General features: G+C 40.6%; 1 protein-coding gene and 1 long non-coding RNA gene across 3 annotated transcripts; one reads left to right on the plus strand and one right to left on the minus strand.

Annotated features, from left to right (window-relative positions):
* Nucleotides 1-4322: 4322 nt before the first annotated feature.
* On the minus strand, nucleotides 4323-19511 carry LOC112488657 (uncharacterized). The gene is made up of 3 exons (XR_003052981.1): nucleotides 18607-19511; nucleotides 5648-5731; nucleotides 4323-4451 (listed from the first exon to the last, which is right to left on the minus strand). It is a non-coding gene; the product is annotated as an uncharacterized LOC112488657 (long non-coding RNA).
* Nucleotides 14213-26531, plus strand: pitx1 (paired-like homeodomain 1). 2 transcript variants are annotated; one of them, XM_008332437.3, is made up of 4 exons: nucleotides 14213-14476; nucleotides 15562-15616; nucleotides 21953-22155; nucleotides 25249-26531. In XM_008332437.3, the coding sequence occupies exons 2-4, from the start codon at nucleotides 15571-15573 to the stop codon at nucleotides 25795-25797; spliced, it is 798 nt and encodes a 265-aa protein (XP_008330659.1). In that variant the 5' UTR covers nucleotides 14213-14476; nucleotides 15562-15570; the 3' UTR covers nucleotides 25798-26531. The 2 variants fall into 2 exon arrangements, with proteins under 2 accessions (XP_008330659.1, XP_008330658.1); XM_008332436.3 differs by lacking the exons at nucleotides 14213-14476; nucleotides 15562-15616 and adding an exon at nucleotides 19563-20894.
* The last annotated feature ends 200 nt before the right edge of the window (nucleotides 26532-26731 follow it).

Genomic DNA, 26731 nt, shown 5'->3' on the forward strand with positions numbered 1-26731 from the left:
ACTCCCGTCCCAGGAATGAGTCAGAGCATTAGAGTTCTCAGACTCGGACAAACAGAGATTACGGGGGCTTTAGACCAGTGCCACACAGGTAGACAGTCATGTGTCAAACACACACTTTCGTCACGTACGAGGACACGCTGTCACATCAGCGGCAGCAGCTAAATCTTTCCTGTCCTGTTGCAATCTCCGCAAAGTCAGACATAACTGGAATGGTGACGTTTCCCCGTGACTCAGTCCTGCCTCTCGGTGAAGAATCCAACATGGTCTCTTACTCCTATTAGAAACAACGTAATGCCTGAAAAGAGTATTGTGTTGTACTGTGTAATTCAGGGGCTTAATGATGACCTGAAGTCGGTGAATGCAATTTGGAGAATTAACCTGCAGAATAAACACATTTCAAATGGTTTCGTTTTACTGTTGAGAAGTATTCAAGGATGTAAACGTTCTTTAACACGAGCCAGATTACTACGACTGGTTTCTGAGCAATGACATGGAAGGATGACCTTTGACCAAATGAGGCAAAGAAAGAAACAACAAGCCAAAAGTTAGCCATCATTGATTAAAACAGCCACAGGAAGAAGAACAAATGAGGCAACAGTTAGCTGTCAAAATGGAAGAAATTCAATAAAAACAAACCTGCATTAGATTATTATTATTATTATTATTATTATTATTATTCAAATAAAATCCTACATTGTACAGTACACAGTTGTTGATATACCTTCTGGTTTGACAAATGCAAATATATCGTTGTGAAGTCACAGGACTGACCTGATTTAATTGATGAATATTTGTTCTGTGTGTTGACAGAACAAATACTGAAAGACATTTAATTAAAGGTTTGAATGAGAGTTAATTTACTCAGTTTAATGAAATTAACAAATGTGCAGTAACAACAGACGGTAAGAAGTTGAACAACAACGACTGAAACGTTTTATTTTAAACTGTTTTTGGAAACACACGACTACAACTGCTACGATCTGTGAGACAACGTTGCTATTGTTGTTGTTTAAATGCTCCAATTGCAACACACACACAAAGCCTAACTTATATACACAGACAAACACACACCTTTGCTAACACTCACACACACAGACACACACACACACACACACACACCCCAACCCGAAACCTAATTCTTTAGCGTCTGCTGCCGCTGCCGAAAATGAATTAGTCACACGTATTTGCATTTGTATACAAACCCTCCCAGCAACAAACACAACACACACTCAGGGTCAAACACACACATGCACGTACGCACACACACACACACACACACACACATGCAGACATTTAGCTATAAAATCCACTTTTAAAACAGAACGTGCAGCAACTTCAGAGACGGAGACAGATTCATGAAGACGTTTGAACTGAACAAACATGAAGACAAACCTGAGCTTTTCTCTGCTCCACACACACACACACACACGTGCACTCACACGTGCACACACACCACACTGGTGGTCCTGCTTGAAGAAGAGCTAAAGCTCCATCTCTTTTGTGTGTGTGTGTGTGTGTGTGTGTGTGTGTGTGGTGTTGTGAAGCCCTGACAAAAGCAACAACCTCACAGGTAAACACGGGTCGTGTTTGGACAGACCAACCTGAGGAGAGACTCCTCGTCCTGACGCGACACACCCTCCCACCTCCTCTCTCCGGCTCCTACTGTTTCCGTCTGCAGCTTAAGTCTTCTCAAATATTGCTAATCAGTGTTTCACAATTTGTGTTCTTCCATCAGCTCTGATACATTTCCTTGTATTTGGGATTTTTTTTTTTTTTTAATTGCAGCACTAAACATTATTTCCTTCTTCTTTAAGGTGCGGGTAAATCAAGTCTGGATCAGGGAGCTGAGATCCAACAGCAAATTATAGTTTTACACAAGACAGAACATGAGAGAATTATGATCATTTTCTTCTGGTCCCACATGAGTCATAAGAAAAAATAATCATTTTCAGTAGAGTGAAGGTTGTTGTCAATATCTATCTTTTTACATAGGAACTTATTGCAGTAATTCACACAGGATAAAGTCTGACAATGGAGAAGATCCAAATGCTTTGTTGGTTATTGAAGTTCCCCCCAATATGAATGACTGTAAATATCTAATGTCATCAGTTTGTGGTCTCACTGGAGAACCTGAGGTGTTTTGTTTGGAGCCTGATGCCAAAGTGATCAACTTTGAGTCTACTTGGATAAAAACAAACGATAAATCATGACCAGCAACAGCAAATACAGTACACGAGGCCAGGTCATTGGTACATGTGAATGAGAACTGCATCATCCAATCCAAGTCTTCTTTTTCTATTACTAAAACATTTCTAATATAATGTGTCTTGTGTTGAAGAGGAGTCTGAATCAACAGCTGAACAATTCTTTGTTTAGTTTAGTTTTTTTTACCACTAAACAGTTTCACAACTCTGTGTCATCTGCATAAACAATATCGGTCAACCCTGAATGAGAAGTCCATTAGCCTTCTGATATTTGGTCTGATAAATCTCCCTCACACACAGCTAATGCATGTACACACACACACACAGACACACAAAGTGATGGAGTGATTTTCTTTGCCACAGCCGGACTCTCTAAACAATCAGAACTGAATCAGTCTTGCACAGCGTAAGACGAGGGTCTAACGAAAACCACACACACCTGCTCCAAGACTGAAGCCTGATTCTAGTGTTTCTTCCTGGAACGAGTTTGTCTGTTGTTCTGCGCAGCAGATGTCAGACAGTGGAGAACATGAGGAACGAGATGGAGGAAGAGGCAGGACAGGGAAGTCAGAAGAAGCCAATAAAACGTGAAGGAGGGCAGAGATCAAAAAGACGCTTGGAAAAATGAAACTGTTGAAAAGATCGCAGACCGCACACACAGAGAAACAGAACCTTTTAGAAAAGTGACTTTAGTGTAAAGCCAGAATATCAATATCAATGAATATGAGGGTGAGTCAAGAGTTGATGAAATAACTACCAAAGGTTTCCTGTTTGGAAAAATAACAATTGTGAATTTTTTTGAAACCAAGCGTTGTAAACGGTTTGATCTAGCTCCACTTGATTTTTTTTTTTCCAAGGCTAAAAGAAGTAGGTTGTTCTAGTGAGCATGAATTCTCAAACCGAAATTTAGCTTTGAATGAAGGATATGAAGAGAAATACCTTTTTATTTTTTCATATAAAATATTGTTTTTTCTAAGAACTTTTTGATTTACTCTTCTGTAGCTGAAAAAGAACTTTCTTTGCATGGGACTGTGGTCTATTAGTGGCTAACGCTGCTCAGCTTATAAGTCATGCCCAAGGGCACATCGGCCAATAGCACAGCCTGTAATCAAACCCCAAACCTCAGTCTTCCATTTTAAAACACTCACTCAGACACAACCCACGCTGTACTAAATTACAGCCTGCGTTCAATGAATTATGTTCCCAGCAAAAACAATCAACACTTGTCAGTCTCTGAAGCAGAGGTGCTTATTATGGGATGTGTGGTGACATTACCGTAGAGTAATAAAGTTGTCACAGTGACTTCAACAGTCCTTTCCATTCCTTCTCTAAACCAAAACCCACTGCTGTTCCCTGACAACAAACCTCCTCCGAACTGAACAAAGTCATAAACCAAAAATGTCAAAACATAAATGAAAAGTTACAGACCAGATTAATTAGCCAGCTAACTCTTAGCCCAAAATTGTCTAAAAGATTGGCAAAAAAAACCCCAAAAAACTGATCAGCACAGAAAGGTTTAAGTTCGCCAAAAAATTTGGAAACTGAAATTCAGTCAAGAAGCCAGAAAGATCGCTAAAAGTTAGCCAACACCTGGCTGCTAAGAGCACACCTTAAATTAGTTAAAGGAAAAGTCAGTTCAATTATTTTAATTAGCCAAATTTATAACACTAAAGACACATTTATTAGATTTATACCAATTATTTTGGTTAAAATAAAATATTAGTAACAGCGACAGCTGTTCAATACTGACCCTAATGTAGAAAATGTGAACTTTTTTCCTGTTTCGACTACTTTTGGAACAGGAGAGAACGACTACAGAGGCTTCGAGTCTACACCGAGCGTAACAGATGTGAAGACATCTGCAGCCGCTCACGTGACTGTCCAACATGTGACCTCTTCTCACTGAGTTCAGCTCCACTTTTTATGGAGAGCTCCATCATCAGATAAGAGTCCAACATGGCGGCGTACACTAGGTTGTTTATGTGGACCACGCTGTGGGAAAACATTCTTTCCTGACTGAGGATAAGCAGAGTCCCAGGAGCGGGTCGTCCTCTTCCCCCCCCCCCCCCCCCCCCCACCCCCCCGCCCCCTCGTAGCTGCTCTTTAACCCAGCCTCCTGGGTCAGGCTACTGTGTGGACATGTGTTTGTGTATACCTGTGTTAATCCACCTGTGTCTGGGCGTCTGGATCAGCATGGGAAAGAACGAAGAGGAGACGACGTGGTCCATCCAGCAGCTGAACGTCAGACTGTGAGGGGGAGAAAGAGAGCATACGTACATACATCAACATACAGTGTAGATCACTAGAAGTGTATGGTGACGTGCTCATCAGCACCCACACTGCCCTCTGCTTCTGTTTTCTCTTTTCATTCTTTAGTCTTTGATAAATGCCAAGTACTTGTAAAGAACGTTTCTAGTCCTAGCGGACAATCAAAGCGCTACACTACAGGTTTTGCGACCTACCTAACGAATCTGGAATTGAACCCACAACCCATCCAAATGTTTGGCCCTGTCTGTTAATAGGTCAGTCTTTTTTTCTTTACATATTAAACCATGTTGAAGCTCAGCTTCATTTCATGGGTTGATGTGGAAAAGTAAAGTAATGGCAAATCAAAAAATACAAAAAAAGTATCTACGAAGCAGCGAGCAAATGAGGAAGCTGAGCTTCTGCATCCTGATTGGACAGCTGTTCAAGAGGAGGAACCCCTGTTTTTTTTAATCAAAACGACTCATTGTTACTTTAAATAACTGAAAAATAATCTGCCTCTGACTCACAGATAAACTACCACCACCACTAATTTGACAACCACAAAATTCGACTTGTGTTAAAAAGGTCATATTTTTTTTCCAGTGTCTGGAATCATTTGTAAAAAGTCAGTGGTTTCTCAAAAATGTTTGGTGATGGTGTCAGTTTCTTTGGTTTTTCTTCTCTGGACAAGAATGCGCATCTGGCAGGAATTCTGTCATAGATCAAATTTTATTAGCTTTTTTAATCATACCATTATGAGGAAGGTCTTTAATCTTTCCAAGAGATGACAACTCTATCTCTAATCCTAAATGTAGATGTGCTACTCACTTGTGAGAGAGTTAACAAAGAAAACAGCATCAATAGAATCACTTTAGGTTGTTTTTTTTATAAGTGAATTTATAACAAAAAGAAGACTTCGACACAGATTTGCTGCTGTTATTTTAAAAGGAAGTCTCCAGAAGAAGCTCTGGGCCTGCGTGCACTTTTATTGGCCGTGCTAATGACATGAATGAATGTGTTTGTGCAGAATTCTCTTAGAAACACAAACGTGAGAACGAGCTAAAGTGCTTCTTGTTAAAGACCTCGGTGTATGTCATGTGGTTTTAAAGCTGCAGATACTGTTTTATCTGACAATTGTGATAAAACTGCCAGGTCCAGTTCACCACTGAGGCTTTTCCCACTCTCCATTCCCATACCTGGATCATGTGGAATTCCCAGAGAGGGGCAGTAAATTGTCCAGCAGGGCGACGTTGTCGGCTCCCTCCAGAATACCTTTCACTCTGAGAAAAAAAGAGAGGAGACAGGGATGGATGTTGAGTTTCAAATGCAAGTCCTCACTGAAAAACACATTCATCACTTTTTGGTTTTTTAAGGGGAGGACATGAATCTGAAGGTGGAGCAGCAACTCTCTATGTGTGTGTGTGTGTGTGTGTGTGTGTGTGTAAACATGCACTCGAATGTGTGTCAAATCCACAGTTTTCTCAGGTCCAGGGACTGCGTTGCTTTGTGAGGGATGAAATATGTGGTCGACCTTTTGTTGACGGACAAACACGGCTGAGGTTCCAGAGCAAATATGTGGAGGCAGTTCTCTGAGCCTCGGTGGTTTCACTTGATCAATATGTGATGCCTATTTGCCGCAGACCTGCCACGGACGCGCTGCCGCCATTAGCCTGCAGAGTGCAGAATACTATTTTGATGTATGAACCTTTTGACAAAGGAGTGAAACACACAGTTGGGTTTCTAAAGTGCTGCCTGTGGTCAGGCCAGGGTGTGACCTCAGCTCAGAGGTCACTGCACCCTATTCATTCATTCATTCACTCAGAAAATAGTTTAAAGACCATTGTTAAAGTTAGGTCAAAAATTGGTAACGATATGCCATAAGGATATTGATGTATACAAATAGTAACAATTACCAAGAGCTAAATGTTAACTAAAATGTAGCAAAATAGTTTAAAATGATGCAAAAGGATTAAGGTGTTGTAGTAGTGTAGCCAGTTTAATGAATTATTCATGACAAACCTATGAAAATCTAAATATATGTGGGGGTTTTTTCCAAACTAAAAACATAGCAGCTACAGGTAAATGTTAGCTCTAGCTAACATTTAGCCAAAGCTAACATTTAGCTTTTTAAAGGCTATTTTAAGGATATTTTAGCTCCTGATAATTTAAAACAAAATTGATCTCAGAAAAGAAAGGAAGGAAGCTCTTAAATACAAGGTGAAGGTTTTTCTTTGTTATCGATTCAAACAACCCAACTCAACCCAACCTACGATCAGGAAATAACCTAAAGACTGAAGACGAGAACAGAACCAGGTCCTGTCTGTAGAGTGAGATGTAGTGCACGCTCACAGCAGTGTGTTTACAACTGTTTACACTCTCAGTCCTCTCACTCTCTGCGCAGCCTGGCTCCACAGCAGGCAGGTACACCAGCAGGCACGGAGCCTGTGACAGCTTCTTCATCATTTCTGCCTCCTTTTTGTTTCTCCTTTGACAGTCCGTCTCTCTTGTGTGACGGCCCCCGCCGCCGCCCAGACCTGCTCACCTTTTCAGGGCTCCTGAAGCGAGACTACTAATGCACTGGCTGCTCTCGCTGCAGCCCCAGTGGCCCGCCCTGAGCTCCAACGTCCCGTGACAGTGCAGGACGCTCACTTTGTCTGCCGTGTTTGTCCAAAAATTGTTTCAATATGTATTTTTGGGAAAGGTAATGTTTGCATAATACATCTTTGTGTCAGGAGCATAAAAAGAAAGCTATAGGTCGAAACCTGGGTGGGGCGCACTGGACTGGCTGTTTCCCTCTTTTAACATTTACCCTACTTTCCATCTCTCTCTCTTTCACTCTCTTTCTTTCCTTCTCTCTCTCTCTCTCAGGCTTGTTTTTCCAGCCGCCTGTCAGTAGGTTTATGTATCAGGCAGAGAGAAGTGCACAGACCTTCCTCTGAGTGACCTCTGACAGTTTCACATAACCTGAAGGTCTGGCAGCTTTCACATGCCCTGTTACAGCAGCATATACAAACGGCAACGTCCTCGTCCAATACACAGTGAACTCCCAAAAAGGATCCAAGACCTGTCCATCTAAACAGACGTGTCGTAGGAAAAGAGCCAAAAGGTCCAATTATTAAACTATGTGCTGAGTCAGCTCAGTGTTCTTGGCTCCTAATGCCAGAAAACGTCAAGTATAGAAATCTATCAGAGTCTACAACACATCGTATGCAGACTTGTGATCGTGCAAACTCAGCATCAGGCCAGAGAATTTTAATAACTACCGTGGTGAAGCCTGGGTGAAGATGAGTCGAGAGACGAAGATTGGGAAGGGAAGTGCAGCACATCACAAGATGGAAAACTGGAAAAGGTCTCGCAGCCTGAACTTCAGAAAGAGACAGATATCTGAGCCAGAAGACGTGTCGTGATGATCAAAAAGTCACCATGACCTCCGGCACCGGTACAAGCATTATTCAATTTTATTAAAATAAGATGTTAATGCCATGAAAACTCATTGCTCAATATTTCATGTCAAAACATCAGTGGATATTCCACTTACAAATCCTTCAACCTCGATGATAAACAGCTTTATTTGTTATCATTATAAGAAAATGATCCAGAATTCTGCCCCTTCCTCCCTTCACCCCGCACTCTTAAAGTGTTGTCGCAGAAAAGATTAAATTTAAATATCATTATTATTCCAGATCAAAAAGTGAAGAGTTTAACATTTAAATCAAAATAAACGACGCAGAGTAACGACAGCTCATGTGAAATATATCATCATAAATTTGTTTTTACCTTTTCTGTTTTTCCAGGTATATTAAATACTACATGCAGTGTTGAAGTAGGTCCATCTATATGCTGCTTAAAAGTGAATTTTTTTAAGGAATTTTTGCTAAAAATCCAAAGGTGGGCGCTACTGAACATGTAGCCCACCTCCCAGTCCAAGTCCTGCCACACTAAGCAGTTAGTTATCTCAGCTGTACGCCTCCAACAATACTGTGAAAAAAAGTCTCTGCTCTAGGAAACAATTTTTTGATTTATTTAAAGTCAATTTCTTTCTGTTAAGTTATTCTTGTCAGTCCAACATTTGTCTCTTCTTCTGTGCGTATCAAACACAGTCGGCATTCTTTAAGCAGCCATACTGTCACCCAGCAGGTGGAGTGGCCCAGGTACCACGGTGTACGGAGAGAAATCCTACAACCACTTGCATAAAATGTAAATGAAAAGAAAGAAAATACAGGCTGGTGGCAGGGTTCCAAACCAGGTTGTTGTTTGGTTTCACCACCTTTCAGTCCAAACGCTGCAGTAACCAGAGCAGCCGCATGACCTGGAGGTTACTTCACTGTCTCGTGGCGGTGACAGGAGCGGACAGAGAGAGGAAGAAGGAGGCGGACAGTTTTCCTCCGACGAGCCAGAGGCCGGATTGAAAGCCAGGGGAAGCAGATGACCGGGGGAACGCGGCGCTCTTAGTGGGACAGTGAAGGGCAACGCAATCCCAAACACAGCAGAGTGCTCTAAGCCTGCGCCATAAATCTGTGAGCTGGCTGAGCCACAGCCAAGCTTGTTCAGTTCTGCATGCTGCTCCAGAGGCCAGGATCCAGATGTGGGAGAAAGACGGTAAATAAAGAAAGATATCAGAAGTGAGTAGGTTTGGGGGAAATTCTCTAAAGACTCAAAGTTTGGGTTTTTTTTTTGCAAAGTGAAACTGGATAGAATAAGTAACTGTGCTATTTGATAATCAATGCACTCGTCAGACATCCAGTGCCAAGCACACACACACACACACACACACACAAATTATGACACACTCTCTCTTCCATTGAGTGAAATCAGTACTTTAATCCCATTTGGGACAACAGGAATCATAGAGCAGCGTTTGCCTCATTTGGCTGCTGGTGTTTCTGAATACAGAACAGGCCTGTTCCTCTGGATTAGTTTTTCTATTATTTATAGATGCAGGTGGATTGAAGGGATAAACAGATATGGAAATCTCCTTGTGGAATAAATATCCACAGCTTAAAACCTAATCATGCAGAGAACGACACTGTTATGTTTAAGACCTTTGCCTCTGGACATGAACTCATGTTCTGGTCTAAATCCAGACCATTGTCCTGCCACTGCACTGTTGTGACTTTCTTACTCTCTGTTGATTATAAGGCACAAAACACGACAGATACACAAGCAAAAAAAAAGTTTTTTTTTACTCTACCAGATCCTGAGTATTTAGGGGATTTACACACGTGAGAGGTTGAAGATTTTAATCACCTGGAGACACTCAGGTCACAGGAAGTGGGAAACTGGTATGTTAGTTTTAATTGTCTGCCCACTCTTAGATCTTTGGTCAATTTATGCTCTGGACTAAAGCGGTCGCAGACAGACCAGCGTGAGACCAACGAGAGCTGAAAGACATCACGGTCCAGGATGTTTGTTTGTGCTCACACTCTGTTTAAGGTAGGGTCATTATTGGTTTTTATTTTTTCCTGTTTGTTTACAGTGGCATTATCTTTCATTTCTGCGCCAATTTGATCAGCTTTTATTTAGTTTTGTATGTAACTACAGCTAGAATATTTGCTCTTTCTTCTTAAATTAAGCTTCTTGTTAAATGTTTTGTTCATATGGAGTCTTAATAACTTTTTATGCCTCTTGGCTAATGTAATGCTAACTTGTAGCCACTTTTTAGCAAAATCCAAGAGTTTTCTAATTGATTTTGCAAAGACAAAAATTATATATTTTATGATTACATTGTTAAAGAGAGTTACAAAGGTATTTCAGATCTTTAAAAAAGAAAAACTATATTCCCAGTATTTTGTTTTGCTATGGTTCAATTTATACAATTGTTGTTTACTTGAATACGGAAAATCAGCCGTTGCTCCAACAACTCAGTAAATAAAAATGTATGTTTAGCACTGTTTTGCATAGTGAGGCTTAGACAAATACCAGTGAGTGTAATAATTTGACATTATATGATCTATTTGAATAAGGAAAATCAGCCGTTGCTCCAACAACTCATCTGATGTTCTATGTTTTGTGTGAACTGAAATAAAAATAAAGTTGATTTATTTTTAACCTTCAATTACTTCAATCGGTAATTCTCACAATGTTTTTCAATATTGGAGAAGTGCATTTGTTTCTTTCTTCTTTTTAACTTTTACAGTGCATACAAACTTTGGAAACGTTTAACCAGATTCTCCAAAAATAAGCTTTTGGAATTTAAAAAAAAAAAAAATTAAAAAAAAAAAACCTAAGAAAAAAAAAGATAAAAATATGAAGTGAAAGATGACGGCCGCATGATTATTTATGACCTGTTGTAGGCGAGTGAGCCAAGTTCAATCAAAGTGCAGAACCTAAACAAACAGTTTTTGGTGGTTGGCCACTTGAATGTTTCAGCAACAGCGTACGTCACTTTCACCGGTGTCGTATGTTCGTGCTGGGATGTAAAACTGGAAGCTGGACGTCCGATTGTCATCAGCACTAAGCCACGGAGGCCTGGTGAGTTTGGATACGGTGGAAAAAAAGTTGATGTTGCTTCTTCTTAAAATGATGATCTGGGCACAAGGCCTGTTTACATTGGTAATCTCTGAGTCCTGTGTAATCCAAACATCACTAATTTCACTGCTGATTGGAGCCTGTGACATGTGTGTGTTCAACATACTTCAAGAGACGACGCTTTGAGAGGAAAAAAAAAAGCCAAATGGGAAACATGTATTCTTTATAATGGCAGCAGTGATGAGAGAGTGACTTCATCTCCATCCGGTCACATAAGTGGATCCATGGTAGCGGAAACTTTATATCGGTTTTTCCCTCTGCATGTACTGTATGTCCAATGACTTGGACATGGCGACTGGTAGGACGTTTGGCTTCTTGACAACTGGGCGGGCTCCTGGGCTCCTGGGCTCCTGGGTTCAGCGTTGACTAAGAAAAACAGCGGCAATGTTACTAAAGGCTTTCCACTCCGTGGAGCTGTGCCTGCTCACAAACCCAGTCTTGATTGAATCTACAGAGTTCTGTTCAAAAGCACTTCTCTGCTCTTTGCTTGGCGGAAACAGGCCTCACTCACTAATACCAGCGGCTCTACTGTATTATGACTGTCCTGGACAAGCAGTAAAGAGTAAAAAGAAAAACTTGGACTAAAACAAAGCCAATTTTGCAGTGAAACTCTTCAAAAACACACGGAGCCTTCTCTGAGCTCAAATCCTTCTGACACGGGTGTGAGCTTGTTTTCAACACCAGCAGCCCTTCTGTTATTTAGGAATAACTATTTACACCGCTAAGGTGACCATCAGACAGTTCCTGGCCACATACACTGACACACAACTCCTCCTACGCCTACACACACACTCACCCCAAACGGCATACATAATCCCTCCACCTATTTGCACAGGAGAGATGAGGCCACGGCCTCACCTTCAGGGTACTACTTAACTCCCAGAGTCACTCGTTGAGTAATCACAGCATTCTCCTACCTGCCTGCCTACTGCCTAATTATAGAAAATGTGTGTGAGTGTGTGTGTTAGAGGGAGGCTCATTATTTAGCAATGCAGGCCTCACAAGTGGACAATTACACAGACTGATACTGACTGTTATTACTGATTTGGAGACACAGTTGCATTTGGACAGAGTATGTGTGTCTCAGTCGTCTTCTACAGGTGTGTGCAGCCTTTGGTTTCCTGCGTGACTTTGACTTTAACAACCCAGATCTTGTGTGTGGCTGAAGAGTGGACTAAACCTACACTGTGTTTTATTTACTTATTCATTTATTTTTGCTGTGGATCAATGTAAACGTTTGCATGTGGACCAGTTCAAAGCATGGCTATTTAAAGCATCTTTGACGAGACCCCCGTGGGACTCAGCTATGGACAGCAGCTGGGCATTAAACGGAGCTGGAACAAAACACTTTTAATCAAATATCAGTGGAATTTAAATCAGTTACCTGATGGAAAAGCTCCAATCACATTAACAAATAAGAAAATTGTAAAATAAATAAATAAATAACAACAACAATAATAATAATAAATGTTTTTCCACTAGTTCTGTTACTATGCAAGCTTTATGTTAATTGACAAACAGCAGGTCGAGCTAAGACTTCCCAAGTGCTGAGCACCCAGTCATGCAGAGAGCTGTACACCCTTTACAAAACAAAGCAAAACTAATTACTTATGATTAAGAATAAATCTCCAAATCTGTAAACTTGCATGTTTGCCTCAGATTGTAGACACTGAAAGAACGCTGTCACATTCATTTCTCCATAGAAAATAGTTTCATCCAGATACATAGCTGGTAATTGGAAATAACACAAGAATTTAAAAAAGAAGAATAAAAATACCGTTATTTTTCCAGTGATGTTTTCTTCTTTAGCGAGTTACCATGTCACTTGTGGTTAACACAATATTAGATTGTAATAAAAAAAAGAACCACAAGAACCATGCTGTCTCAATGCAAAATAAAAAATAAATAAATAAAAATGAAAAACTACAAACGGCCCGGGGCTATTAGTTGTTAGGAGTACTTACTTAAAAACACTAGTACAAACTGGATTGTTGGGGGTTTGCTGGATGAGTGATGGTTTTATTGTTATGTCAATTATTGGAGTTTAGAAAAAATATGTAAAAAGAAAAATATATTTGTACAGACCAGGGTTTGTTAGTTTACATATGACACCTTTGACCTGCCTTAAAATTTCAGAAAAATCAATTCAAACATTTACTAATTATTTTAACCACTTCAAAAAGAAAAAAAACAATTGATGGGAACGCAGGTAACAGTCACGTGATGCATCGTTGGAAGTAGGTCTGTCGTCCTGCAGGAAGGCCTGCAGCTACTCAGTAATTCCTCTGTCGGAGCTGCGGTTGTTTCCTAGCGCGCAGCTCTTTGTCGAGTTCAATTATCAACAGGAAAGAGTTAATGGAATATTTGCAAAAATTCTATTTTTATTTGGGATCTTGAACGTAATTGGTCAAATCTATGCAGCGCTGCTATTATTGGCGGAACTCATCTAAGCATCTAAGTACTGGGAGCGTGAAAATACAAATGTGTTTCGTCTGCATTTTTATATAACTTTCTTTCTCTCTCTCTTTGTTTAAATAACTTTCAGACACTTAACTAAACTTAATATACTTTCATCTGGAATCTGGTTATTTGTCACCACTGCGTTCTTTTACTTTTTAGGGATATTATTAATGAAAAGATAAATAATGCTGCAGTGTTAAATATCGGACATGTTAAGTCTAGAGCGGAAATCTCACACACACAAAAACACACACTCCAACTGTCGTTGTTGCTTTTCTTGTTTGTGTTTTGTAAATAAATAGAAAAATAAGAGACGCGTCCTGTTCAGCTAATAGTGTATTTCACACTATGAATTTCTCTTTATTTATAATAACCAATGAACATGTTAAACATTGAGGAAAAAAATGACTAACTCGGATTTGTTACTATTGTTTTCTTGGTTTAAAGAAAACATTATTATTATTATTATACTTAATGTATGTGTGGTCTTTTTCATAAAGTACTCGAAGCTTCAGGGAGCAGCTTCACTTCACAGTGAAGGCTTTTTCTGCTAATGCGCGTCATAAAATACCTAATCCTCCTACATTTCACACTGAAACTGTTCTTCTTCACAGCGCCTGTCACTGCTCACACAAACAAAGGAAAAGAATATATATGATCTTGATTTTTCCTAATTTAATGATTTCATTATTATATTTTTAGATTTTTAGTTGATGAAAAAAGAGGATCAGATGGTGATAAAGGTTCATATTTTAGGAATGATGGAGGAATGAAGAGGAGACTGCAGCTGGGGGGAGTAATTGTCGGGGGGGGTTGCGATTTGGTGACGTCATCACGAGGCGTGCTGCGGTGCAGCTCCGAGAAAGAAAAACCAAGACAGAGGCGCAGAGACGCAGGCACTGAGCACATTACCGCGGACGCAGCGTTGACGCGCAGACGACGCGTAAAAACAGTGGATTTAACTGAACACCTGCATGGAGAGAGTGTCAGGGTGAACTGTGGTGTTTCTGTCATCTGCCTCTGCTGGGGGAAAACTGGTGAGTTAATCACACACACACACATGTTGGCTGAGGGTGGTGGCTGATTTGTTTTTAATTTTAGCTCTGCAGCGGCTCAGTTTAACTTTGGGTGTTTGGCACACGGCACTCTTGATGCTGCAAATGCCAAGTTCTGAATCCACGTGTGTTTGGATTCAGCAGCTGGGGGGGGGGGGGTCAGAGAGGTCGTCAGTGAATGGGGGGACGCAGCAGAGGACAATCAGATCTGGACACCGTGTCTCAGCATCAGGGACAGACAGTGTCAGACTGTGCAGATGGACATTCTGGGTTTCAGAGACAGGAGAGGGTATGGAGGGGCTTTACTGAGGGGCTTTACTGAGGGGCTTTACTGAGGGCAGCGGAGGGGTTTCTTTACAATATAGACAAATGTATGCGTGTTTGTGCGGGCGTGTGTTGCGGGGCGGGGGAGTAAAGTCTTGTTTATGTAGTTTGAGGATCCAGATTAGTCCAAACCACCTGACCCCAAATAAGACAAATGACAATGACGTGGTTTCTGAGGATGAAGAAGTGCATTACTGCTAGACCAATGACAGGATTGGACACAAAAAGTTAAAGATTATTCTGTAAATATGAGCGAGGCCAAATCTGAGTCTAAACTAGAATAATGGTTTGTGTGACGTCAGTTGTGAGGGCCAAAATTATAGGCCAGCGCAGGACAGACAATAGTGTAGTCATGTTATTTATTTATTTATTTTCCTTTTTTTTCTCCAATGAATTTCCTTTTAAATGCTTTTATAATAAATATCTTCAATGTTATGTTTTAGAGACAAAATGTTTGTTACATAATTGAAACAAGAACAATTAGTAGTAATAGATAATAATTAATATGTATTTATTGTGACAACAGCATTGTTAAATCACTACAATAACTTTCAAACGTAATTACTATCAATTCGAGAACAAAAATATCAACGTCCTGTTATTGACGGTCTAAGTTCGACAGTTAAAACCAACCCGATGTTGTTGTTTATGAAGTCACTGCAGTTTCAGCTGCCAACAGATATTTATTATTTTATAAAACGTGTAAAAATTATTTTTTCTTTTCTTTTTTTCTTTTCACTTAGGTAACTGGAATGGAAATGAATCTGTCGAAGAATGTGATTCCCTGTGGAGACCCAGGTATGACGTTTCTCCTCACAGGTTGTGTTCACGTCCTCTGACGCTCCGTGCTGCGGTTCATCCGTCAAGTATGAAACAGAAGGATTAGTGTTCGCTGTTGGTGTCGGTGTTGGTGTCGGTGCTGATGAGTCTGCCGCGTGTCTACAGTCGTCTGTTTTCAGCCACAACATGTGTGATTGCGGTGAATTAAAGCGGCGGCTTTTACGACACGCTGATGTGTGGAAATGTGTAATGAGATGCAAACGGAGGCAGACGTCAATCAGGAGCAGCCTGGGAGGACGAGCTCAAAAAATATTGTTCTGTCTGGACAGGAGCGTGTTTGACTCTTAAAGGGGAAATGACAGGAAATCGGTATTTACAAAAAAAAAAAAAAAAAAATTAAGATTTTTTTTCTCTTTAAATCCAGTTAAACAAATGTTTTTTTCTCACTACGTCACATTTTTAATTTTCTCTAAAAATATCACAGTTTCTACCTGTTTGGACAGGGTTACCTGGGTAAAAAGTTGACCCCGTACTTAAGTAACGTCAGAATTGTACGTTGATTACTTTTGATTTAGTTTTATTTTGAATTCACTTGGAGCGTGCTTAATAAATTAAACTAATATATATTTATTAAATTAAATCTACGCATTTACTTTGTCCTGTTAAATTGAATCTTAAATTAAATACTAATATTCAGATTTTACGTTTTAATGTATTATTAAGGAAGGATTTTTAATTCCAATAAAACAATATTCTAATTGAACTGTCTAAATAATCTAATTAAACCTGAGATACCTGGTAAATGATTATTCAGTGTGAAAATGCACGGTGGCCATAAAAACTATTAAAGGGAGAATCTCATTACTGAGCACTTGATACTGCTTTTTTTTTAAAATTCACTTTCTGCAAATACGGCCCTATGAGCTCAACTGAGGGGACTTTTAATATGCGCTTTAACAAAAGGAGGTTTACGACATTATAATAGATAACGACCCTCCCTGGTGTTTCCTCCTGTTGGAGGTTAATTATTTTTATTTACACCTGTCACGTTGTTTGTTGGTTGTTAGGCTCCAGGTCAGACCTGGGTCCAAGCAGTGAAGCCATCACCAAGGTAATAATCAGCTCTGTCCATCTCCAGTTACACACCGTGTCCAGTTACATCTCCACTGTTCTCCGGCCCCTGCTTTAATTTTCTATATGTCCTGTTGTTTGTGGACATTATCCCCCTCTTTGCTGGGTCACCTTCGGGTTTTAAAAGTGAAAAATGGAGCAGTGTGTGTGTGTGTGTGTGTGTGCAGATGTGTTATTTGTGTGATTAACGGCGCTCGCCGAGTTTATTTTCACTCCCGGGAGGAAAAATATGAGTGTTTGCATTGCCACTGGCCTTTAACCTGTCCTGCCGGATGGAAAGGCTTTTTAAATCATCCATCACACGCAAGTGCCCTTTAGAGCAGAGGAGGAGCGGGGCGCAGGCAGGGGGTCCAGGGTATTTAAATTAGACCCTCACCATCGATCAGCCTGCAGTGTCTGACTCACTGTTGAATTTGCATGTGCTGTACATGAAATCAAATAAGCTATCTGTAACAAAAAAGGTATACATTATTATTATTATTATTATTATTATTATTTACCCTGACGCCCCGAACGGCCGAGGCCAAAGGCTGTACGAGATTTGGTTCCTGCAGTGTTTTTTTTTTCTAATTTTATTTTTCTTTATACAATTTCAATCAAACGTTATATACACATTTTATATACTTTTATATTTATTTTTTTTCATGTTATTATGGTTTTGGGGCAGTTGTTTTATGGACACATTGTGAAGTAAATTTAATATGTACAAATATATATCATTTGATTTAATCTTTACATCCAATGACATTCACTCAGGAAATTTAAAATAGTCCGCGGGTTTAATTAGTAATCGTGCATTAAACCCACATTTTGTATTAATGTATATATTTCACAATAGAATTGACAGTAAAGTTACACAGGACTAAAATTGATTCATGTATTTTGTCCATTTTGAATAAAAATGTACAACTCGTCTCGTTAGGCGATGTTTTACGCAGTGACGTTGATCCAGGAACACTGGACCCATTCAACCTTTTTGGCTGCATATAGTAAAAAACACCTGCCGTCACAACCAGGCGTCTGTGCCATTGAGGTCACATCATTACATAATTCATCATTTGCTGCTTTTTCACCTACATCCGCTGATCGGGGTCACGTCACATGCTGCAGCTAGATGTGTTTTTTTCCTCTAAATTTCATTTTTACGCACGGGGCAACCGCGGACTACAAGCAGGGCAGAACAGGCCGTGGCTGATGCACGGTCAGGCTGGGTTTGTAGAACAGATAATCCATCCTCTTTGGAATCCTTTCATTGACTTTCCTCCCTGACAGGCCTGTGATGTGCAGAAATGTAATACGGGCTCCTGGGGTCTGGCCCTGGTCTTTATGACATGCTCTGCGCACGGACGCGCTAAACAAATATAGCGGAGCACCAAATGCTCGTTGAGAGCTCGCACAATTGTCTTGCGAAAGGCCTGCGGGGGGAGCTTTCTGGTTGGACCGGGATCCCCTGTCACACAGTGGCCGAAAACGCTTAAGACTGGCGCCGGTGACACTGCGCGTCTCACTGTGCGGCCTGATCCGAGCGCATATGATGGAAACGGCTGGTTCTGGTCGGGGCGCAGCTTTGAAAATAATTATATAACTAAAAAAAAAAGGGGGGGGGGTCAAGTGCATGAATTTGTGGGCACAAATGTTGTATAATTTACCATATTTATTTTATTATTAAATTAGTATCTATTTCCTTCTCTTGAGTGAGGTTTAAGTTGCCTTATTCTGGACGGAAATTATTTTGGTTTGAGGACTTCTTTCTAGGACTTAAGTCATTTTCTATTCTGCCTTAATTTAAAGTTCACCAAGCCAATAGTTGGAGCCACTGTTGGGCCTGTAATGGAAACACATTGTGGACAAATATACTACTAAAAGTCCATCCTCACCTCGAGTTGTATGACTCCAGAGTGTTGTTTACAGTCGTCACTGAATGTTCCATTACACGTAAAGAGTTCCTTTTGTCCAGAGGTTTTTTTTTTCCTTTTTTGCACACGGCCTGCAATGACAATAAACGCCTCATTATGACGAGTTTCACCGACTAAATGAATGATCAAATATGAGCAAACACAGTAGAGATTCCTAAATAGATGGAACATTAGATTCCAGAGAAGAGGATTTAAAAACGACTATTATTTGACCTGCTGCTCAGAGCCAACACCTTCAACACATTGCAGCACACGCATGTGTGACACACAGCTGACTTCACGCAGATATTCCCCTTCCACGGTTAAATTCCTGTGACATGTGATCACATCCATCATGTGCATCACTGGATGCTGTTGAGAGGGTCACCATCCATCTCAGTGGTCAACCACCTGTTTCTGCAGATTGAAGTGAGGAGTGAGGAGATGAAAGACAATCATCACCACACTATGTCAACAACAGTGTGGGCCGTTTTTTACTGTACACCCACGGTATATGGGCAATCACAGCAACACTGACTGATGTGGACACGTACCGCTGTGTCTTGTCTTTTATTCCCGCTGGATCAACTGTCAGTGAATACGAGAGAGACGCGTGTCGTTTTGCAGTGAACCATATAAAACTATACCAGAAACAACAGGCCCGCGGCTGGGAAGCAGATACTGTAACCTGGGAGATATGCAGTACACGCAGTATTAGAAGGAAGTAGTATCCTGTGTGTCTGGTCGGTTTTTTACTCATTTTTGGAATTAGAATTTACATTTTAGCGAACGATACAACTCACAAAGAGACAGAAACTAACACGTGAGTCACTGGTGGCTGCGGCATTTGTTTTGCGGTTTGTTAAATTTCGGTTTTTGGTATTAACTGTTATAGAGAGAGTCTCAGCAAAGCAGCTGTGTGTGTGTGTGGGGGGGGTGTCTGAACACATTTAGGGTGAGTGACATAGGTTGGAATGAAGATGTTAACAGTTTGTATGTTAGAGTTATAGAATTAGGTATTAACAGGACTAGTTGTGAACACAGTCAAAGTAGAGACAATCCTTGTAAGGAACCACAAAGTCATTCAAAAAAATAACCTAAAGAATACGTTTTAGGATTAGAATAAAAAAGGAGAACGTGGTAATGCATTAGCCTACTAGGTAAAGTAAAAAAATATAAATGTCATTTGGAAAAACGTTGGAGTGACGGCCTGGAAAACCATGTTGGGTTGAGCTGTACAAGAGCATTACACAGTCAATAATATATATATATATATATATATATATATTAGTTTTACATTAAGTGAAGTACCACGGATGTAGTTTTGTTTAAAAAGTCCAAATGAGAGACTGAGAGAAATGTGTGCGCGCGTGTGTAAAAAGTCATGAATAAAAGGCCCATTTTATTCCCACATGTCAATGCGCGCCCCGGCCGGCTGAAAAAAGAAAAACAGGTAAACACTATAAAAAATGTCAATTACATTTAATCTGATTCTCAGCCTCACGCCACTAATGCAGAGCCACCTGTTTAGAACATGCACGTGTTGCACCCACCGGTCGTGGCACATTTCCACGCTGCCATAAACCACAGACACGTTGTCTTTGAATCGAATAAATTAAAGAAACCTTGCTTTTCTATTGGCTCCACAGCTCAGAGCAGACACTCAGTGCATTGTGTTGCATGGATATTTTCTTGCAGCGGACAGGTGGGTGGGGCTGCGGATTTTGGGGAGGTTAATCCACGCAGATGGGTGGGTTCATGTGTAGGTTGGAGAGCCGGAGCTTCCTCTCGCTCACTGCGGGCACTGGCTTTTCCCTGCAGCGGATATAGGAGGAGAAGAGAGCGCGCGCACAGAGCCGACACTACTGCAGAGGAGACACGGGCTGTTTTCCTTCTACCCTTAAAGTATTTTGTTTTTTATATTTTTATTTTTTGTGCTGGAGCAACTCTCCCGAGGGAACCGTCGTGCATGGTCCATCCTCTGCTGTCGTGTTGTGTGCTTCGCCGCGGGTGGATTTCTGTGAATCGCTGCTGTTGAAAGGGAAGGTTTTGCGCACTCGCTCTCCCACCTTGAGGATTCACTGCCGTTTCCTTCTTTCTACGCATCCTTCTCTCCTAAGGTGGGATGAATTTGGACCGAGTCGCAGAGGCAGCGAGAGCACCGCCGCCCCGCGACGTGGCCCCCGCGTTTCATTTACCCAGAACGTCAAACAGCAGCCGGGAAACGTTAGAGAACTCAAGCAGCGAGTCTTCAGACACAGAGCTGGCAGGTCAGAGTGTTTACAGGCAACTCCATTCTTTTCCACTTTTTATTTTTAAAGGTGCATTCGGTTTATTTTTCATTTATTGGCGCAGATTTGCGGTGACAAGTCATCGAAGCATAAAGGTCGATTTTAAGGAAAGGAGACAAGTTTGTTCACTGTCTGTCTGTTTACATTCTCACTGTTATGAGTTCACATTCACAGAACGACCTCACATATACTCCAGTTTTATCTCAATATTGCAGTTTATGCCTCTTTTATGGATCGATGCAGAATAATACCAGATGATCCTGGTAACAGGTCGGTTATGGAGCGGCTTTTTGCCCATTTTTGTTCATTGTGCTGCACGGTTGGACCAAGTATTTGGCAGGACCCCGAGGTCCTGTCTGTGTAAAGAAGTGCAGAACACCCTGGCCTGCTGTCAGTGAATCCATTAGAACAAACTATAAATACTGAGTCTATTCAACAGCCAATTCAAACTCAATGACGTCTACTTTAGTCATCGGTCACACAACAAAGAAGAGTGCACACACCTCAGTAGCTGCCATGGAGCCAAACTACAAACTACAAAAGGTCACCTTAGATTTTGACAATTTTTAACAAACACTTAATCAGAGGTATTCATTCTCATAGTGATTAACCTTTGCACGTGTCGGTGCTTCGGGTTATTGAGGCACTCTTGTTAGGACACAGACAGCAGATAGCAGAGATAAGGCCGCGGAAAGCTCCTAGTAAAGGACGTGGTGTTGACGAAAGGAACAACTTTCACACACAAAAAAATGACACTAAATTACCAGACAAGTGTATAAATATTTGGCTTCCAGCTGCCACTTCACAACCCAGGCGTGTTTTTTATGAAGGCCAATAGAAATAATTTATGTGAAGTTTTGTTTTTATTTCTGACGTCGGCGGCCTTCGCTGGACTCCAACACGCACGTTCTCCCTGGTGTTGGTGTTTTCCTGGACTCACGCAGAGAGTGCATTCTGTCATATTTCATGACATGTTGAATACTTTACACCCCACATCGGGCACACGCAGTAATTTCAGTCCCACTTTTCACCGACAGAAAAGGAGAGGAGCGCCGAGCACAGGAGCGATGACGGCAACGCGGACGACCCCAAGAAGAAGAAGCAGCGGCGGCAGAGGACTCACTTCACCAGCCAGCAGCTGCAGGAGCTGGAGGCCACGTTCCAGAGGAACCGCTACCCGGACATGAGCACCAGGGAGGAGATCGCGGTGTGGACGAACCTGACCGAGGCCAGAGTGCGGGTAAGAAGCCAGCAGACAGACCGCGTGTGCGTAAAGTGTGCGTCACGCGTGCGTAAAATAAAAATATTTCCTCTGAATTAATAGTGGCAATACAACATTTTAAGGTCAGAGAAAAATGCAAGAATATTATACATATATACACAGAGGACAACGAGACGACTGAGCGTAAAGTGTGACGTGTGATGAGTGCGTAAAACTACTTTTACAAATAAATATCAGCGTTAATGTTTGAGGTTTGGGCTTTAAAATATTTAGGTCTATTATCTGAATACACAGTCAGTGAACGGGCGAATGATTTACCTTGAGAATACAATGGCATTTTGGGAAAATTGTTTTAGGCTCAGAAGTATTTTATATTAATACACACAGTCGTGAAGTGTACAAAATGCGTGCGTAAAAAGTACTTCAAAAACAAGACATGGTTATTTTAGGTCAAAATTAGAAGAAAGTGACATTGTCACAATAAATACATTACACAGATAAAACTGGATACATAGATAAAAGGCAGCGTTTGTAAATTAATTAAAAAATAATTTTCTCTTTAAATTAAATGTTTTTTGGTCGTTACATTTTTTGTGTAAATTCATTGGTTTGGTGTTTTTTCACTCAGGATTCAAAGAATTATGCAATAAAAATCGTGAAATCAGGAGAATAATTTTCCTTCTAATTATATTACCATATAATATCAAAAATATATTTATCGTTATAAATTCAGTACTTGCTATTAAGTCATTTTATTGTGTTTCGCCAATCATTCAAAGATAAACATTTCCATTACACTCACATTTATATTTAATGGCGTTTAGAAAAGAGGGTCAATTGTTTTGCTCCTAGAAATAACACACACGCGTGTGTGTTTTTATTACATCTGTTAATGGAACCACTGGAGGATTTCTTCCTCTTGTCGACCTCCTTATTAGGAGTGCGCCCCGCATTTCTCCTCGTGGAGTAAAAAATATTCCGTCATCAGCTAATTTATTTTTGGATGCGTTTGGAGCCTTTTTTGAGGGGGGAGTCGGGGGGTGGGTGCAATGATTGTACACAGCGCATTTCTAAATTTTAAAAAATGAAATAACGTCTGCGGAACAGTTGGCGGGTTTAAACACCGGTCCAGTTTCAAACATGCACAGACATTTACACAGTCTGAAACAGGCGTCAAACATGAAACAATCGCACTTGGTTTTCATTTACAGCAACTGGCGCCTGGCGGCCGAGCCTCTCCGAAGTCCTCCGTCTCAGATTGCATAAAATGCATACAGCTATTTAAAAGTTTCTTGAGGTTCGGTGTGAGTTTGGAGAGTTTGGTTTTTATGTCGTTATCTAAAAGACAGGGTGAATTACAAACACAATACAGCGCCACAGACAGAGGCTGAATAATTCATATTCATGTCTGAGGGACACATACAATGTTTTGGCATTTGAAAGTGGTTGAGCTTGATCTTTTTTTAATGCCCTCAGTCTTTAATCAGCATGTTGAGCTATTGATATTTCCTCATGTGGTTTGAAAAAATATATAAATAAGAATTTAAATTGGGATTAAATCATTTTTTTAAATTAAACAACTATCAGGAACGAACATTTTAATGTCGCAACAGGACGTTGTAATTGGTCACTATAAGTCGGTAAGGTTTGTGCAAAATACTGCCTAAAATAAACGTAGTCAGCAGAAATAAGCGCAAAAGTTGTTTTTTTTTTTAATTAGTCAATGAATTGTCTTTTTGTTATATTTTCGTTCAAATCTGTTGAGTTTTAAAACATTCGGCGTACGGTAAAATAAATAAGTCCTACTTTTCTGGTGTATTTAAAGAGTTTCATGAACTTTGCAGATTTTTATTTTAATTTATTTTGAGTATGACTAAAAATATATAAAATTATTTTAACCCTGAAATCTTTTTTAATCACTCTCAAGTATAAGCCTCATTTATGATTTAAAATTAATTGACATAATAAACACACAACTGTGTTGTTAACAGTAAAACAGTACATTTGTACATCCGTCTTTATACTCCCTGATTGTCTTGCAGGATTAAGAGGGAAAAATTGATTTATGCTCCAGTACTGTTCTGTGTTTAATTACACCGACATTACTGAGCAGCATTAGGTGATGGGAAAGACGACGGAGGTGGGAGGGGGGGGGGGGGGGGGGGGGGGGGTAGTAGGAGGTGCATACAGAGGAGAGAGACCAGGAGCAGACAGTAGTGATTAATTAAATTAAATTGTTAAATAAAATCAGCCAAATGATCAGTGTCAAATTAGAGTTATTTAAATACTTCTATAGTTTTTAATGATAAGAAATAACACAGATTTTATTTTGATTTAAAAGAAACCAACTGTTGAAATTTAGGTTATTTAGCACCGTTTATGTTAGGGACTAAAATAAATAATATAATATTATTCAGCTTTAAAAATATATATAATTTTATAAAAGGATCAGGGATTCTGTATTGATTTGAAGTAATTTAAATGCATTCAAAACAAATTGGTCCATATCGATAAAAAAAAAATTCTTAACCCCAAAACAAAATTTTAGTTGCAGGACAAGACACTATTGACATCTGTTATGTCCTGATCTATACATGTTTGCTGCATTTACTATATTTACTTATTTGTATTCGTTTTGAATGCAGTATGCAAAACATGTCCTGATCTATACATGTTTGCTGTATTTACTATATTTATTTATTTGTATTCGTTTTGAATGCAGTATGTGCAATATTGGTTTGCTTGTTTGTGCTTTTTATCAAGTTGGTACGTCCTATGGTCGAATGTTCGATTCCCACCGGGTTGTTTATGGGTCCCTGGGTAAGACACCAAAGCTGTAGGTTTTTTATTATGCCACAGTCTGTGTTCTGCTAAACCGTGATCCCGACACCGATAGTAGTTCCTACTAGTACGTTTTAGTTTACTTGAATGTAGGACTTACAGAGATTGGAGGAATGGAGTGTGAAGGCGTGAAAAATGGGGTCGTTTGCGTCATGGGTAAAGGCCTGCGCCGGGGTGACTGCTTCTACAGTAAAATGACGATGGTAATATTTTATCTCCGTGGTTGTTTTGCAAACCTCTGGTGCTCATACCGTCACGTGTCTCCTGCAGGTGTGGTTCAAAAACCGCAGGGCCAAGTGGAGGAAGCGGGAGCGGAACCAGCAGATGGACCTGTGTAAGAACAGCTACCTGCCGCAGTTCAGCGGCCTGATGCAGCCTTACGACGACATGTACCCGGCCTACACGTACAACAACTGGACCAACAAGGGCCTGGCGCCGGCGCCGCTCTCCACCAAGAACTTCACCTTCTTCAACTCCATGAGCCCCCTCACCTCACAGTCCATGTTCTCTGCGCCCAACTCCATCTCCTCCATGACTATGGCCTCCGGGATGGGCCACTCCGCCGTGCCGGGCATGCCCACCCCGGGTCTGAACAACATCAGCAACCTAAACGGCATCGGCACATCTGGCATCAACTCGGCCATGTCCTCGTCCGCGTGTCCGTACGGACCTCCCGGCTCTCCGTACAGCGTTTACCGGGACACTTGTAACTCCAGCCTGGCCACGCTCAGACTCAAATCCAAACAGCATCCGACCTTCGGCTACAGCGGCCTGCAGAGCCCGGGGTCGAGCCTGAACGCCTGTCAGTACAACAGCTGATGTGGGCCCTTCCATTAAAAAAAATATAAATAAATAAAAAAAATATAAATATATAAATATATAAGCGATGGACGGAGCGGTGTCAGAGCGCCGTCTGGAGGAGGCGGAGGGAAATCTAAGAGACAACTGGATGAGTTGCAATCACTTTTCTCATAAACAGAAAACATGGATGATGCGGGTTTTTTGTGTTTACCAGTGAACTTGCACAGCAATTGAAATGACCATTTTGTTGTTTTTCTATAAATAATGAAGACGTGTACCATTGCTGCATTGTACATTTATAAATGTAAATATATACTGGCTTAAAACTCAAAATACACACGGTGGGATTTTTTTGATTTTCTTATGTTTTGGGGGCAAATGCTTGCTGTAAAGACTGGCTTTTGGGCATTTTCGACCAAAATAAGGATTTTCAAAACACAATATCGAGTCTGCCGTGACTCCCGACTTAAAAAAAGAGGAAAGAAGAAGAAATCTAAACTTATGTTGTACACATTTTATACCGCTTCTCTGTGCTTTGGCTCCACCTCGCCTCCCGTTCTGTCAACTCTACTTTTTTTTTTGCAGGGGAAAAAAAGGAAGAAGCAAATCCCGCATGTTTGACTTGTGTTAAGACTTTGCAGAAGTAAGTTCATTAGCCTAAACTGTATACAAAAAAAATGATTCCAAGTCCTCGTGTGTTTATGGTTAAAATGTTTGTTTGAATAAACTGCAAGAAAAGAGGTTTATTTCAAGTACATGATTTAGAGGAGTTTTTGTCCCAGCACGGGAGAAAGGTGCAGATTTTTCCTCAAGAGAAAATACTCCACACTGACCATTGATCCATATAATCTGAGGAGATTATTCTACAAATGCCAAAAAAAAAAAAAAATCAGATCCACCACTATATGCTGTCACTGATCACCTCTTCCCCCACGACCACTCTCCAAAATTC

Source organism: Cynoglossus semilaevis, chromosome 19 (assembly GCF_000523025.1).
Source record: "Cynoglossus semilaevis isolate Cse_v1.0 chromosome 19, Cse_v1.0, whole genome shotgun sequence".
Taxonomy (NCBI): domain Eukaryota; kingdom Metazoa; phylum Chordata; class Actinopteri; order Pleuronectiformes; family Cynoglossidae; genus Cynoglossus; species Cynoglossus semilaevis.

Bases quoted from the DNA above. Each gene is read 5' to 3' on its own strand.
- pitx1 (XM_008332436.3), top strand. From the start codon at position 20,750: ATGAATTTGGACCGAGTCGCAGAGGCAGCGAGAGCACCGCCGCCCCGC. The intron at 20,895-21,952 runs GTCAGAGTGTTT...TTTCACCGACAG, and splicing joins TTCAGACACAGAGCTGGCAG to AAAAGGAGAGGAGCGCCGAG. The intron at 22,156-25,248 runs GTAAGAAGCCAG...TGTCTCCTGCAG, and splicing joins TGACCGAGGCCAGAGTGCGG to GTGTGGTTCAAAAACCGCAG.